Source organism: Moschus berezovskii, chromosome 20 (assembly GCF_049115385.1).
Source record: "Moschus berezovskii isolate FMDL1 chromosome 20, NW_MosBer_1.0, whole genome shotgun sequence".
Classification (NCBI taxonomy): domain Eukaryota; kingdom Metazoa; phylum Chordata; class Mammalia; order Artiodactyla; family Moschidae; genus Moschus; species Moschus berezovskii.
Genome location: NC_142479.1, coordinates 47049882 through 47063737, shown reverse-complemented (window position 1 = coordinate 47063737; position 13856 = coordinate 47049882). Strand labels below are relative to the sequence as shown.

Genomic DNA, 13856 nt, shown 5'->3' with positions numbered 1-13856 from the left:
ACCCCTGGGAGCTTTCCCCTCGGCCACCACAGGCCATGCAGAGCCGCCTTCATGGGGGCCGCATTCACGGCAGAGGCGGGCAGGTGGCAGCAGCAGCTCACCTCAGATGGAGGGGGTCTGTAGCCCCTTGGCCTTGGTTTTCCAAATCAGGGTAGAGCTGGTGTAGGCTGTCAGCCAGTGTCATAAATGGCCCAGTTCTGACCTCCGTCTGAAACCGCGTTTTGGGTGCGAGGGTGAGGCTCTCCCAACCCCGAACCCCAGGAGAGGAGTTCAGACTACCGGGGGATGGATGGAGCCACTAGGCTGGGCCGCACAGCTGCAGCTGTGACACAGCACGGGGCTCTCGTGGCTGCCCTGCCTGGTGGTGTCCCATTGTCCCTTGAGTTCGTGAAGGGGACACTGGGCCCAGGGCGTGGCCAGAGGACTGAGCGGTGCCCTCTCCCCAGGGAGGAGCTGCAGTCTGTGCAGCGTGAGCTGGAAGTCCTTTCAGAGCAGTACTCGCAGAAGTGCCTGGAAAACGCCCACCTGGCCCAGGCTCTGGAGGCTGAGCGGCAGGCCCTACGGCAGTGCCAGCGTGAGAACCAGGAGCTCAATGCCCACAACCAGGTGAGCCTCACGGGGTCCCCGCTCAGCAGGCACCACCCACTGTCTGGCTTCACCAGGGTGTGGGCAGAAGTCACCGCTGCTACTAGCTGCTAGCCTCTGGCTCTGTTTTTCTTATCACTGTGTGGTTGGGCCCAGGGCTCCATCCCCAAGGCTGGGACCGTGTTTAAACACCTCCCAGTCAAGACCATACAATGCTCACGTAGGATTTTGTCAGATTATTCTCTTAAAACGAGCCTGCTGCTTAGAAAACTGGGGCACACTTAAAATATTGGCTGATGGAACAGCTCAAGGTAGGTCTAGTCTGAAGAGAGCTTCTCTGTGTGCACTGGACAACTCATCCTCCCAAGGCACCGAGCAGAGAGGCCTGTCAGCCTGGCCCCGGCTTGAGACCCTGGGGGCCCACAGCTGTTTGCCTGGTCACTTCAGTGGCCAAAGGCGACCACCTGTAAGCTGGAAAGAAGGAACACAAAGTGAGGGCTGAGGGCAGCAAAAGGCCCAGTCTTGCAGAAACTGGGGGACAAATGGAGCTGCTCAGCACCAGCTACGGTGACAGAGGGGCTGGGAGCACGGCTCCTGCCGGGGCAGTTCCATAGAAACCTCTGGCGCGTGCAGACGGCTTCTGCACAGGTGTGTCAGCTCACATGCTGACTCAGACGCCCGGCTGCACCATGGTCACAGCCCCAGGCAGCTCTGAGAGCACCTTGTGGTTGTGTCGCTGTCTCCAGGAGCTGAACAACCGCCTGGCTGCAGAAATCTCACGGCTGCGGACACTGCTGACTGGGGACGCCGGTGGCGAGGCCGCTGGTTCGCCCCTCACACAGGGCAAGGACGCCTACGAGTTAGAGGTACGGCTCAGAGCCAGGTCCCTTCACCAGCTTGCAGCACACGAGTCGCACGTGGGACCAGGGGTGGCCCCAGCTTATGGGAAAACCCAAGCCATGCCAGGACACAAAGAGAACAGTTAGCCGCCAGGCAGCATGGGACCTCTCGAGGCCCCAGGAACCTTTACATTTAACCCACCCTCACTCACCTGCCCCCCTCCCTGGTTTCCACATCACAAGTGCTGACCTCCAAAATGAAACACTGAACAACTGCGTGACACTGCAGCTCCCTTGTTTCTCTCTGTCTAGGTCTTGTTGAGGGTCAAGGAATCAGAAATTCAGTACCTGAAACAGGAGATCAGCTCCCTCAAGGACGAGTTACAGACGGCGTTACGGGTAATGCACATCCCACGAGGGCCTGGAGGGTGGGGCCACGCGTGTCCAAATCACACGCAGAGGCTCAAGTACGTTCACCGTCACGAGTGTTGCGGACAGTGGCCCTCAGGCAGGGGCAGCGGACACGAGCGAGGGCCGGTCCTATCCCCCGCCTGGTGGGGCCCAAGGCCCCAGTGCACAGTCATTTCCTGCGGGTGCTCCTGGAGGCAGACTCACTTGGGGTAGCCAAGACAGGGGTTTCCAGCCTGAAGCACAGAGGTGTCCTCAGGGTCCAGGCAGCACTAGCCTGCACAGAGGCCCTGCCATGCCTGTTGTACTTTGTGTCTGGTTTCTGCCTCCACAAGATGGGATTGACCTGCTTCCTCTGCTTCTGGAGGCATCCCATGTCAAGCCTGTCTGTAACCGCTCTCTGCTGTTCTTTTGTCCCCAAGGATAAGAAGTATGCCAGTGACAAGTACAAAGATATCTACACAGAACTCAGCATTGTGAGGGCGAAGGCCGACTGTGACGTCAGCAGGTTGAAGGAGCAGCTGAAAGCCGCCACAGAAGCGCTGGGTGAGAAGTCTCCGGAGAACCCGCCTGTGTCTGGATATGGTGAGTCCTGCGGCTCTGGATTCTCGCTCTCTGGAAATTGGGTGGTGGGACTGCTGGCCCTTGATCCAGCAGAGGAGCCCTCGCTGTGTCAGACTGTCTCCCTGGCTGAATGGGCAGGACATGGCAGGTGCCGGCTCACAAGGGGCAGTCACTCTTTGGCACGCATGTTCACGACTGCAGGCCATGTTTCTCATTTTCCTGACGGTCTCCCTCCTTCTGGAAGTGGCTCTCACTGGTTCGTGATCCTGGGGTTTCACCATAAAACCTAAAAAAGGCTGCAGGGCAAGGACTGAGGCCATGTCCAAACTCACTGATCTTGGAACCTCCCCCTCAGCCAGTGAGGACCCCTGCTTGGTGGCCTGCATTGCTGCTGGGCGGGCGTTAGGAGTTCTCCCAAAGGCAGGCAGGCAGGCCACAGGCTGCAAAGTTAAGCTCAGATGTAACACTGGCTACTTCAGAGGAGTCTGGGGGCCAGAGAACTTTGCGTTAGCCAGAAGTGCATGCATCCTGTGACCTGACACTTCACACAGGAGCACAGAGCTGGCTCAGCTTCCACAGTCGGGGGCTGGCCCACTAGTCAACATGTAGCTCTTCACAAGAGAGGGGGAGCGAGCCTTAAGCACAGAAAGCTAAAGCCCGGGATCTCAGGAGAGCAGGCAGCAGGGCTGCCCAGCAGCAGCGGGGGCCGTGGCCAGCCTGGGGCTGTAGTCATTCTCCAGGTCTCCCTGTGCCTTGTTCTGAGGATCTTGTGACTTACGGTTATGGGCTTGGCATTCCCCTGGTTTGTTGACGGAGGTGTCACGTGGGTGATGATGCTAAGCTGGGAAGCCCTCAGACTTGTGTGTTCTGGGGGGTTTACAAAATGAGTACCGTGCCCTCTTCATCTTCTCAGACATCATGAAGTCCAAGAGCAACCCCGATTTCCTGAAGACAGACAGGTCCTGTGTTGGCCGGCAGCTCAGAGGCCTCAGGTCCAAGGTGAGTCTGAGGGCCTGCCCTGGGTGTGCAGAGCCCACCAGGGGCTGCACAGAGGGTCCCCACGGAGGGTCCCCAGGGTGCCTCAAGTCATGCACATCCCACTGGGTCCGTGCCGGGGCTTCAGGCCGAGTGCCTCTTGGGCAGCAGCAGGACTGTTTCCTCGGTGACGGCAGGGCTCCTGGGGGCGTCCTGCCATCTGGATCGCTGCTCACACGTCTGCAGTTCACACTGACGCCGTCCGCACGCTTTCCTCCACATGGGCCCCTGCCCCTGTGCACCCCTCCGCGGGAAGGTGGGGTGGAGAGTGGGGTGCCCAGCTTGTTGCACTTAGGATTTACTGTGTGTGTGTCTTGTTTTTGCTCTTCCCCTGACAGTCCGTAATTGAGCAGGTCTCATGGGATAACTGAAACGACCCGCTTCCCGGCCCCCCTGTCGTGTAGGTAAACCTCCTTTCACGCCACTCGCCTGCCGCCTGCGAGGAGCGCTGCCTGCATGCACTGCTCACTCCTCCACGGGAGCTCGTTTTCCCGTCACTCTTGTTCCTCCTGCTCAGCAGCACAGACAGGATCCATGTGAAGTTTCTTATCTCTTCCGGGGAGTTTACTGTAACCTCTTAACAGGGGTGCTCCCCCAGCCTGGCGGGCTGCCCAGAGCCGCATCCCGGGGGGCACAAGCGTTGTCAGCCCTTCATCCTGCGTGTCGAATGGTGTGTGCTCACGTTCTCTTGGGACACCGCTGCCCTCTGTCAGGAGGCGAGCTTGACAAGAACCTCCCATCGCTGAAGTAGTTCCCACTCCCCACCCCCAGGATTAACAGGCCAAGGGGGCTGAGGCCTCATGCCTATAGCTTGGCAGATGCTCAGCAGAGCAAGGGGACCACAGGCGCTGGGGGCTGAGCGTTTCCCAGCCCCGAGGACCCAGGCGCCTCAGAGATGGGAGGCATGGGCTGAGCACTGGCTGCCTGACTCCGACACTTCGCCTGGACACTCCTGGCTCCCACAGGGCCAGGTGTCCAGGGCCCAGGGTCACTCCCTCCTGAGTGGGTTCACCAGTTCGGCTGACCTGATCTTATTGAGTCCCCGGTAAGGAAGCTGAGGGCAGCAGGAAGGGCTGGGCAGAGGGGATGCTAATGGGGCCTCAGGGCCAGACAGCAGGTGCCCCCGGCTCCTGGCAGGCTGCAGGGTCGGTTTTAGGAGGAGCTGAAGAAACCCAAGCGGTTTGTCCTCAATTCGGTTTCACTCAGTTTCCTACAGTCCTGAGTCACTTAGCACCAGATATGGTTCAGATGGGTCAAAAATTTAGTTGGGGCTTTTTTCTTTAAATGTGGAAACAATTCTGTTTCGCAAAGCCAGACTTGTTCTTTGGTTTCCGGTTTTCTTATTAACGAGTTTTCCTTCCTTGCCTGAGGCTGGCCTGCCTTTGTTACAGGTTCACCGTTGAGTGCTGTGGGCCTTCTGCCTGTGCCTGTAAATGACAGGACCCTCAGGGAAGCCTTGCTCCAGCGAGCCCGCCTCCTCAGGCGGACCACGTGTCAGGGGAAATAAAGTACTTTGCAGAACTTGCCTGTCAATCCAGTGGTTAGGACTCGGCACTCTCAGTGCCAGGACTCAGGTTCAGTCCCTGGCGGGAACTAAGATCCTGAAAGCAGTACAGCAAGGAAAGGAGTTTGGACTCTGGACAAAGGGCCAGATCTCTGTTCACAAGGCCACTGCAGAGGTGTGCTTGGAAGGCCTTGCACGCTGGTGAAGGCGGGGGCAGGAAGCAAGGGTCTGTCTGTCTGGGACTGTCAGCGAGGCTGGACCAGATAAGTTGGGGGAAGCTCAGGGACAGGGTTCCCTAGAGTCACGTTTGAGTCAGTTTGGCTTGGCAAGTTTTCGACATAAGAACGGCATTCTTGCTGGCCCAGGGAGAAGCTGGGCCCTTGCCGTCTTCCTGAGGGACACCACTGGCCACAGCACTGGGCCTGTGACGTGCTGTCAACAGTCAGCCACACGGGTCCCGTGTGGCCTTCTGTCCTAATGTGTTGTAACATCCCCACCCCCGGCGGGGAGACAGGAATTTAGTCACCCAGAAACTGTGTCCCCAGGGTTTTCTGAACCAGGGTCTGTTCTGTTGATGCTTGCCTTTCCTGTAGGCGGTCTCTGTACCTGCCTCCCTCAGGGACAGGAGGGCTTGGCCCCACTGGGTCAGCAGCTCCTCGTCTTAAGAGCAGCCGGGCTTCTCTGGGACTGAAAGCAGACGGGATGTGTCCAGGGTCCTTGAGGGGAGCCCTGTCTGGGCGGCTGCGCATGGAGTCACCGAGGTGCTGGGTGGGTGGCAACTGACCCCTCCCAGCCTGTGACAGGGCTTGGAGGCCTCTGTCCTCGGGTCTCGGGAGTTGGCGGTCTGCTGCCACTTACGGAAGGAAGTTCCCAGCTAGAATAGCGTGGGTGGCAGGTGCCAGGGCCAGCCCCTGGGTGAGACTGACTGCTGTGTGGACGGCAGCAGTGACCTGAAGCAGGCATGCTTAGGAGCAGAGTCTTTAACGTGCACGTTAAGCGGCGTCACAGTGGGGCGTGGGCTTATCCCCTTCCTCTGACCATTCGGTGGCGTCAGAATTAAAAAAACAGGCAAGCAGCACTGTGCTGGGTGAAGCTGGGGCCCCAAGGAAAGCGGACCCAGCCCTGCCCTCATGCTCAGGGAAGCCTGCATGTGCCACAAGGGTCTGGATGTCCTTCACCTTTAGCGAGGTCCACACAAACTTGGATAGGCTTCCGTCCTGAAAGGCTCAGGAACGGCCTCTATGTCCCCAAGCCCCAAGAGAGACCAGCAGGGCCCGGGAGCAGGGAGGCTGTCGGCCCTGGAGCGTGCTCAGGGCCTCCCCAGGCCAGACCTGGGCACAGCAGATGCCTCCTTGTTCTCCGCAGGGTCTTCTCTTGGCGCCATTGGTCTCATCCTTGCTTGTTGACAGAGCCCTAAGCTCAGCATCGGTCTTGTTTCTGACTTTTTCTTTCTCGTCCAGTAACACCACTTCTTCGGGGGCCGTGGCCCTCCTCGCACACCCACTAACCCTCCGGGGCCCCGCGCCGTGCCTCACCACTGGCCGCCTGCACCGTGCAGGGCTGAGGCCAACAGCCTGTCTGTTTCTCCACCAGAGTCTGAAGGAAGGCCTGACGGTGCAAGATCGCCTGAAGCTCTTTGAGTCCCGGGACCTGGAGCGCGACTAGTTGCTCCCGTGAAGCTCGGACACGCCTCTGGCCACAGCCCCCTGCCACTCCTGTCCGTCCCTTCAGTTTTTATCGTCACCCCTGTTCTTGGTGGTGTCTGCAGTGACTGCTCGGATGCATGAGAGACTGGCCTGCGGGTGGCTCGCTCCACTCCCTGTGGTCGTCATCCAAGCTTTCCCTGGTTTCTGCAACCTGCCCCGCCTTGCCCCGGCCCCGTCAGTATTAACGGCCCAGCAGCCTGGGATAAGCTAGCTCTGTCTCACCCCGCGCGCAGGCGGGGCAGGAGGGGCCACGAGGCTGTGCTGTGGGTCCCGTGCTGACAGCTCGCAGCACAGGGAGGACCTGGAAGCCCAGGGTGGGGCTGAGCCTGCACCTGCCCCGTGGGCTCGGGGCGAGGGCAGCAGCTCTTACACATCCACTGACACCGCTTAGAGCCGCACCCCAGCCCATTGTGGTAAACCCTTCACAGCCTGGGAAATGCTGAAAGCAGCCACTCCTATTTTTGTCTGTTTTTTATTAAATCTTGCACAAAACCCGGCCCTTCTCATTCCTTCCTATGCTCATTCTTTCTTGGTCACCAGGAACCCTACTTTTTTCACATGAGGTGGATGCTGCCCTGCAGCCTGGGTTCCAGACTAGAATCACAGTGACGGCACGTTTCCTCAGAGTCACTGGAGAAAGCCCACTCACCCGTTAACCTTTCTGGAAAGAAGCCCCTACTTGCTTTGGGGAAGGTTGACCGGAGATCCTGTTATGTCAAGAAGGCAGAGTGGATGTCGGAGCTAGATGGAAACCGGCCGTTGTGACGTGTGCTCACTTGTGCTTGGTTCACCTGAGCTGAGGCCCAGGGCACCGGGGCACCCACACGGGACCTGCACCCGCGCTTCTGTGTTCTCGGTGGCCTGAGTAACACGTTTCTAACCACCACCAGGCATCCTCCAGCACTCCGTAAAAACTAATCCTGTGAGGATGGGAGCAGGGACACAGCCCCAGGGGAGCGCGAGCGGCATGTGGTCAGCACTCGGGTGAGGGCCACAGCCTTGGAGTACACAGGTACTTTGGGGGTGAAAATGTACACATTGTTGTGCAGTTTCTAGATGAACACATGAGGCCACGTAGGGTGACCCTGGAGGCAGGCAGAGGCCTGGGGTGTAGAGTGCGGCCCTGCCCACCTCGCTGGGACAGCTCAGAGCACCGGGCTGCAGGGCCTTCCCTGTTCCTGACCCTATGCTAGCCACTGCATTACTGCTGTTGGTCCATGTTTGCAAAAGCTCCTTAACCCTGCTCATCAGACCCCCTACACCAGCACGTCTCAGAGCCGCCTGTGTGGGTAATGGGGGCTCCGAGGATCTGGTGATGGCAGGGGGGCTCTCTCGGCGCTGAGACTGCGCCACTGCTGTCTCCTTCCAGTGTGCAGGGTCCACATGGAGCTGCTCTGTCTGCCTGTGGGCCTCACGCTGCCGCTCATCAGAGCAAAGGAGCTTCTACCTCCGTGTCTCCATGAATGACCCTGGGGTCTGACCTAGCACTCCACAGGGGCCCCGGCACCCACAGGCGGCAGGACTCATCTCTCTGGAGGCAGCCAGGAGCCACACTGCAGAAGCTTGGGCCACAGGGGCTCCCCAAATCCCCACCCTCTGCCCTGGGCAGTGCTGGCCATCGACTTGAGGAGAGGGCTGTGCATGGCTGGAGGGAACAGGCTGGACACAGGAGTCCCTGCTCCGCAGTGTCCTTGGCACACCCCCTACTGGCACTCCAGCTCCTCGACGGGGATCGGCAGTCACCCCAGCTCTTAGCCAGGGGTCCTCCACAACTGCAGAGGAGGAAAGAGCACAAGTGGGGAGGCAGCCTTGGAGGTGGTTTCTGTGCTGGCAAAGGGTGCCTGGGGGCGCTGTGAACAGGGAGGCAGGGGTGACCCCAAGCCCGGGGAGCTCCGGCCCCCATCCCACAGGGAGAGCATCCCCATGTCCCCAAGGATGGGAGGGGACCACTACATCGACTCGTCCTATAAACGTTCACTCCCCTGGGGACCTACAGGCACCTGCATCTGAGCCGCCACACTTGCCAAGGGGACAGCTGGACAGTGTGGCGTCACCTGACCGTTCTGTGTGCCTGCGCACCTTCAGCACAAGTGCCAGGTTCATGCCTCCTCCGGTCATGCGTTCCACCAGCCACAGGCAGGGCTGAAAGCCAGCGTTCTGGGTGACCATGCTGGCTACAGTGCGATACTCGGGCTTGTGCCATTGGGCGTCAGAAGCAGTGTGGCTTTGTGGGGGGAAGCGATGGCCATGCTGGGGAGACTGGTGGAGGCCGAGCTGAGGCTCAGCAGGTGGGAGGAAGAGAATGCAGGAAGGCCCAGCCCCCGGCTTAAGACATGGAGCCTGTCACTCGCAGCATCCAGACCCACGAAGAGCGGGAGCAGCAGTTTGTACAAAAGCGCACTTGTGACCCTCAGGGTCTGCCTGAGCGAGCCGAGGCCGACATCCACAGGGCCACTGTCCTGTGAAGGGACTGCCACCTTCTTGCTGCGCCCGCCCAGGGGCCCCGAGCACAGGGTGCCTGGGACACTCCCGCAGCGGGCCTGCCATCCTCTTGGAGAAAGGGTTGCCCTTCCGTCCTCACACATACATACTGTTGCCAGTCTCTGCCCTCCACAGCCCAAAGGGAGGTCTCTGAAACCATAGAAGACGGGACGGAAACCCAGGAGGGACGTGAACTCTGTCAGTCTCCCGGGAACAGCAAGTTTCTCTGCAAAGGGAAGGCCTCCCCTTCCCTGAGCACACAGCGGCCCAGACACACAGATGCCCGCGCCCCAGGCCCCTCAGGGGGCTCCCTGCTCCTCTGTGTGGAGAACAACTGGGACGTCACGCAGAGCAATCAGTGTCCACACTGCTCGGAGTCACTGCAATGGATTTCTGACAGTCTGTGTGGGTGGGTTTTTCTTTCTCCTTATACAAGCACTGCTTTTTAAGATGAGAAGAAACAGCTCGGGTATGACAGTTCCAACCAACATGACAAGGAAACGTTTTTAATGACTGATCTTTTATAAAGCCTGAGTCATTTAATAGGTGGTTCTGTTTCTTCCTGAAAGATCTCGGTGATACCTGTTCCTCGTTCTTGGGAAAGTCACTCAAAGTCTTGAGGGAAAACCAAGAGGATGACGCAGGAGTGCACCTCTTTGCCCAGGCCGCGTGCACGGTGACCCCAGGCTGCGCCAGCAGCCCGACACATCAGGGTTGGTCAGGGCACTGCGGCCGCGTGGAGACCACGAGCTCTGGGCTTGGTGTGGCAGCTTCACACTGCCATCCCTCCACCACGTGGACCCGCAGGCCCGGGGGCTGAGCCTCCTGCCACGCTGCCTGTCCGTCAGGTGTCCCTGCCATCCACCCTCACCTCTCCCAGCTAGCCAGGACACGTGTCTGCATTTTATTTCATAGGAAGCTAGGAACAGGGTACAAAGAACACAAAACTCATTCTTGTGTTATGCTTGTATCACAGCCAATTTATTTTAGGATTTAAACCTTAGTAATAACAACCTATCTACTGACTGTTAGGATTCAAAACCAGTTAAGTGATGAGAGTTTTCCTAAGTAGTATTTATAAAATGTAAGGTTCTAAGTGGCTCCTTAACAATTAGAATCCTCAGAGATTTTCCTCACAGACACTTCTATCAGGGTGACTGCCTAAACCCAGACTCAAGACAACACATGCTGTACCTGACTGCTGGGCCCAGGCAGTCCCCGGACAGAATGGGGACACGGAGACAGTGGCTGCTGCTGAGACACATCTGTGGTGGTCCCTGGCGGCAACCATGCCTACCCACCCCGGCTGTTCATTCAAGGGGCATGTGCTTAAGAGAACAAGCCTGCATCCCTCTGTGCTGATGCTAACAGAGAATGCTCATCAGACCCTCGTGGGGGCAGCAGGGGCCCCAGGAAGAGAAGAGTCCGGTCAGCTTGCTGCTCTCTGACAATTCAAAACTTTTACCATTTAGTTTGAGGCTCTTTTTTAAAAACAAAATTTCTGATCAAGTGTTAGCTACAACTGAAGTGTTACTTTGTCAAAATATTTATTCCTTTGTGTGACATGCTAGATTCCCATGGATGTAGCTGATCATTTCTACTCTAAATATTACCTAACTTTACATAAACGATGTCATAATAAACTATTTTTGCATCACCCTTTGTATGCTGTGAACAGAGGTTTTGTTTAACGGAAGGACACAAGGCAAAACAAGCATTTAGGTCAAAAGTCAGAATCTGGGTCAGGAACCTAGAGGTTTATAATGGAGTTTTGGTTTAACTTTTACAAAACCCATTTTTTAAGTTTTGGATGAGTTGTCAACATTTTAAAATCAGGAAATTTCACATGTTCACACACAGTGAATAGTTAAAAATATTTTACATACATAATCTAATTAAGACACACTAACTCAGTTATAGAAACTTTCAAGGGACCAAAAGGATGGAAAGAAATACCAACGAGAAGAAGGAACTAACTGCCCCAAACCTGCCCCTTTACTAGCAGATTTATTTCCAACAGCTTTGTTTTAAAAAACACGCATCCTACATTATTACCTAGTAGGCACGCACACCCAGCCACAATCATGAGTTCACAAAAGAATGTGCCCTTCCTGGGACATACTCTGAAGTCTCTATCCCACTGCATTTTTAAAGTTCTGGCTGTGACCTGCTATATAAACTTAAAATAAGAAACTGCCTCCCCCACCCTGACTCCCGGCAATACTACCGCTGTTGGAATAAATGTGTGAAAATGTAGGGATCCAAACTTTCACTCAGCTAAACACAAACTAAAGTTTGACTATTAGAAATCAACTGTGGTATCTGTAAAAGGTAACAAAAGTAAACTTAAGATGCAAACATTTCCAGTACTGGTCCAACTGTTGACAAGATGTTTCAATAGTCTTTTTACCCATTTAAAAAATTATTCTGGTCAAACAAATGTACACATGGCTTTAGGACACTGACCTAATACCGTGATGTTCAGCTTTAACACACACTGTATTTTAAAGCAATGTTAAGTACAATTTCAAAAATCACTTGGCAGCTAGGAAAGTGACAAAGACACTCAACCAATGAGGCACAGAAGCACGCACCCTCAGAATTTCGGGACAGCTTAAAAAAACCCAGGCGCTGTCACACTCGACGGTAAGACTGAACTCTCCCCTGTGCCAGGAGCGAGACAAGGACATGTGTTCTCGCCACCTCTGCCCACTGTCCTGGAGACCAGCCAGAGCTCAGGAGGAGAGGCGGCCATGCCGAAGGAGAGGAAGTCTACCTCCACCTGCAGATGGCAGGACTCATGTACAGGAAATCGAAGGAATCCACCAAAAAATCATTAAACTAAAAATGAGCTCAGCAAGTGTGCAGGATCCAAGGCTCATATACAAAAACCAACTGACTGCTCTACACTACTAACAATCTGAAATGGATACATTTTTTTAAAGTGTAAGACTTGTATACTGAAAACTATGAAACATTATTGAAAGAAATTTTAAAAGACTTACACGGAAAGGTGTCCCTTGTTCATGAGTTGGAAGATGCAATACTGTTAGAAGAGCAGTACTCTTACGTGCAATGGTGCCAACATTCCACGTATGCTGTTAGGCTGCATCCCTGTCCCATGGTTAAAATGACAAGTTTGAACCCAAACTACAGGCTGAACGAGAGGCTGTGGGGCAGGGGTGGGGGCAGTAAGAGAGGCCACCTCTAGTCCTCTTAGGGAGTAACTGCCAAGCCTCCCGGGGTTGACCACTTCCCGTAAAGGTCCTGTTCATGCCAGAATCTGGTGGACAAAGCATGTAGCTTCGGACACACACTACACAAGTCCCCTCCCAGCCTCTTGCCCTCCAGTTACTGCCTTGAGGCATGTCAGCCACACTTCGAGGGTCTCCTTAGTACGCCTGCGCAGCTCCGGACGAGCCCCAGTCAACTGCCACCCAGTACTAAGCCCCAGACTCGACCTGAACTGCCTTCTGCACCAAGGGCACACCCACAGCTCAGCTCACCCACCCTCACCAGCTGGAAGCCTGGGACCTCCCGCGGCTGCAGCAGTGACCCTCACCAGCTCATTGGGAAGACTGGACATGCTGGGCTCGGCCCAAGCCCTGCTGCGACCCAGCTGCCCCTCCTCATGCCTCTCCTGTCAGGGTGGGGCTCTGGCCACCTCCTGCAGTCGCCCACCCTCACCTGGGACAACCAGCCTCTACTCTGCAGGCTGACTTTAGTGCTCGCCTCCTCAGGCCTCAGAACAGAATGCCTGTTACCTGAAATTTAGGGTTAGGTTCAAACTCCCACTGCAAAGATAACTATAATGAAAACAATATAAATCCGATTAAATGAAATACAACATTACATGGGATGAAACCATTTCACAACTTTGTCCACAGCAGCTGTGATGGTGGGGCTGGTCTTCGGTGGTTGGCGCTTCCGGAAGCAAGCCCTGTGGACAGGGGGCTGGGGGCGCTGAGCCCCACGGGCTGGACAGGCACTGAGGAGCATGGCTGGGAGTCAGCTTAGCTGCTCAGAAGACCCCCAAGTCTTCACTCCTCTCTGGGAGACAGTGGGGTCCCCCAAGAACACACCCAGGTCTTCACTCCTCTCTGGGAGACTCCTATCTAGGCCAATGGTTTCTAAATGGCTGGCTGCCGTCCCCACCCCGCAAAGCCACGATTTGCATGAAAAGGCAGACACACTCACAACTGGACAGGAACGGGGGCAAGTTTATTCAGGGGGACCCAGCTCAGAGGAGAAGCACTGTCAACGTGAAGCCACATGACTTCCAACCCAAGAAGCACACTCTGACACTCCAGCCGAGCTCCGTCTGGGTTTACCTGTCCAACACCCTAAGTCAAAGGGAACTTTAAATCGGGAGAAACACGCTACGTTGGCGGGGGGTGGGGGGAACGACACTTCAAAGATGTCACATCCACGACAGAAATCAGGACAGCCCAGTGAGGCCACCCCTAGGATTCACCTTGCCTCAGGGATACTAAGCACGGCCTCTGGTGTCATGGTGAAGGTCAAGTCTACACAGACAACCAAATTCCCCTGAATGTAAGAACATCAAAAATTACAATCCTAACATGTGCAAACAGGAGCAGCTTCTGGACACTAGTCACCCAGGTTCCGAAGGCTGGATGTGGGGGGGGGGGACAAGGGAGCGTGGGCGGGGGGACAAGGGAGTGTCGGGGGACCTGGGAGGCCTCAGAATCAGGAAAGGGACTCAGATCTCCT

General features: G+C 56.1%; 1 protein-coding gene across 10 annotated transcripts in view; it reads left to right on the top strand.

Annotated features, from left to right (window-relative positions):
- The window catches only part of MPRIP (myosin phosphatase Rho interacting protein), a 97022-nt gene extending 86438 nt beyond the window's left edge, over window positions 1-10584 (top strand). For 5 of the 10 annotated variants that reach the window (XM_055407501.2, XM_055407504.2, XM_055407500.2 and 2 more), the window contains 6 exons: window positions 447-606; window positions 1332-1451; window positions 1737-1823; window positions 2255-2417; window positions 3310-3395; window positions 6529-10584. In XM_055407501.2, the coding sequence (XP_055263476.2) occupies window positions 447-606; window positions 1332-1451; window positions 1737-1823; window positions 2255-2417; window positions 3310-3395; window positions 6529-6600 (688 nt within the window). In that variant the 3' untranslated portion in view covers window positions 6601-10584. Of the gene's footprint in view, window positions 1-446; window positions 607-1331; window positions 1452-1736; window positions 1824-2254; window positions 2418-3309; window positions 3396-3769; window positions 3836-6528 lie in introns of all 10 variants that reach the window. The other 5 variants (XM_055407498.2, XM_088828958.1, XM_055407499.2 and 2 more) reach the window with 4 other exon arrangements.
- Window positions 10585-13856: the final 3272 nt, after the last annotated feature.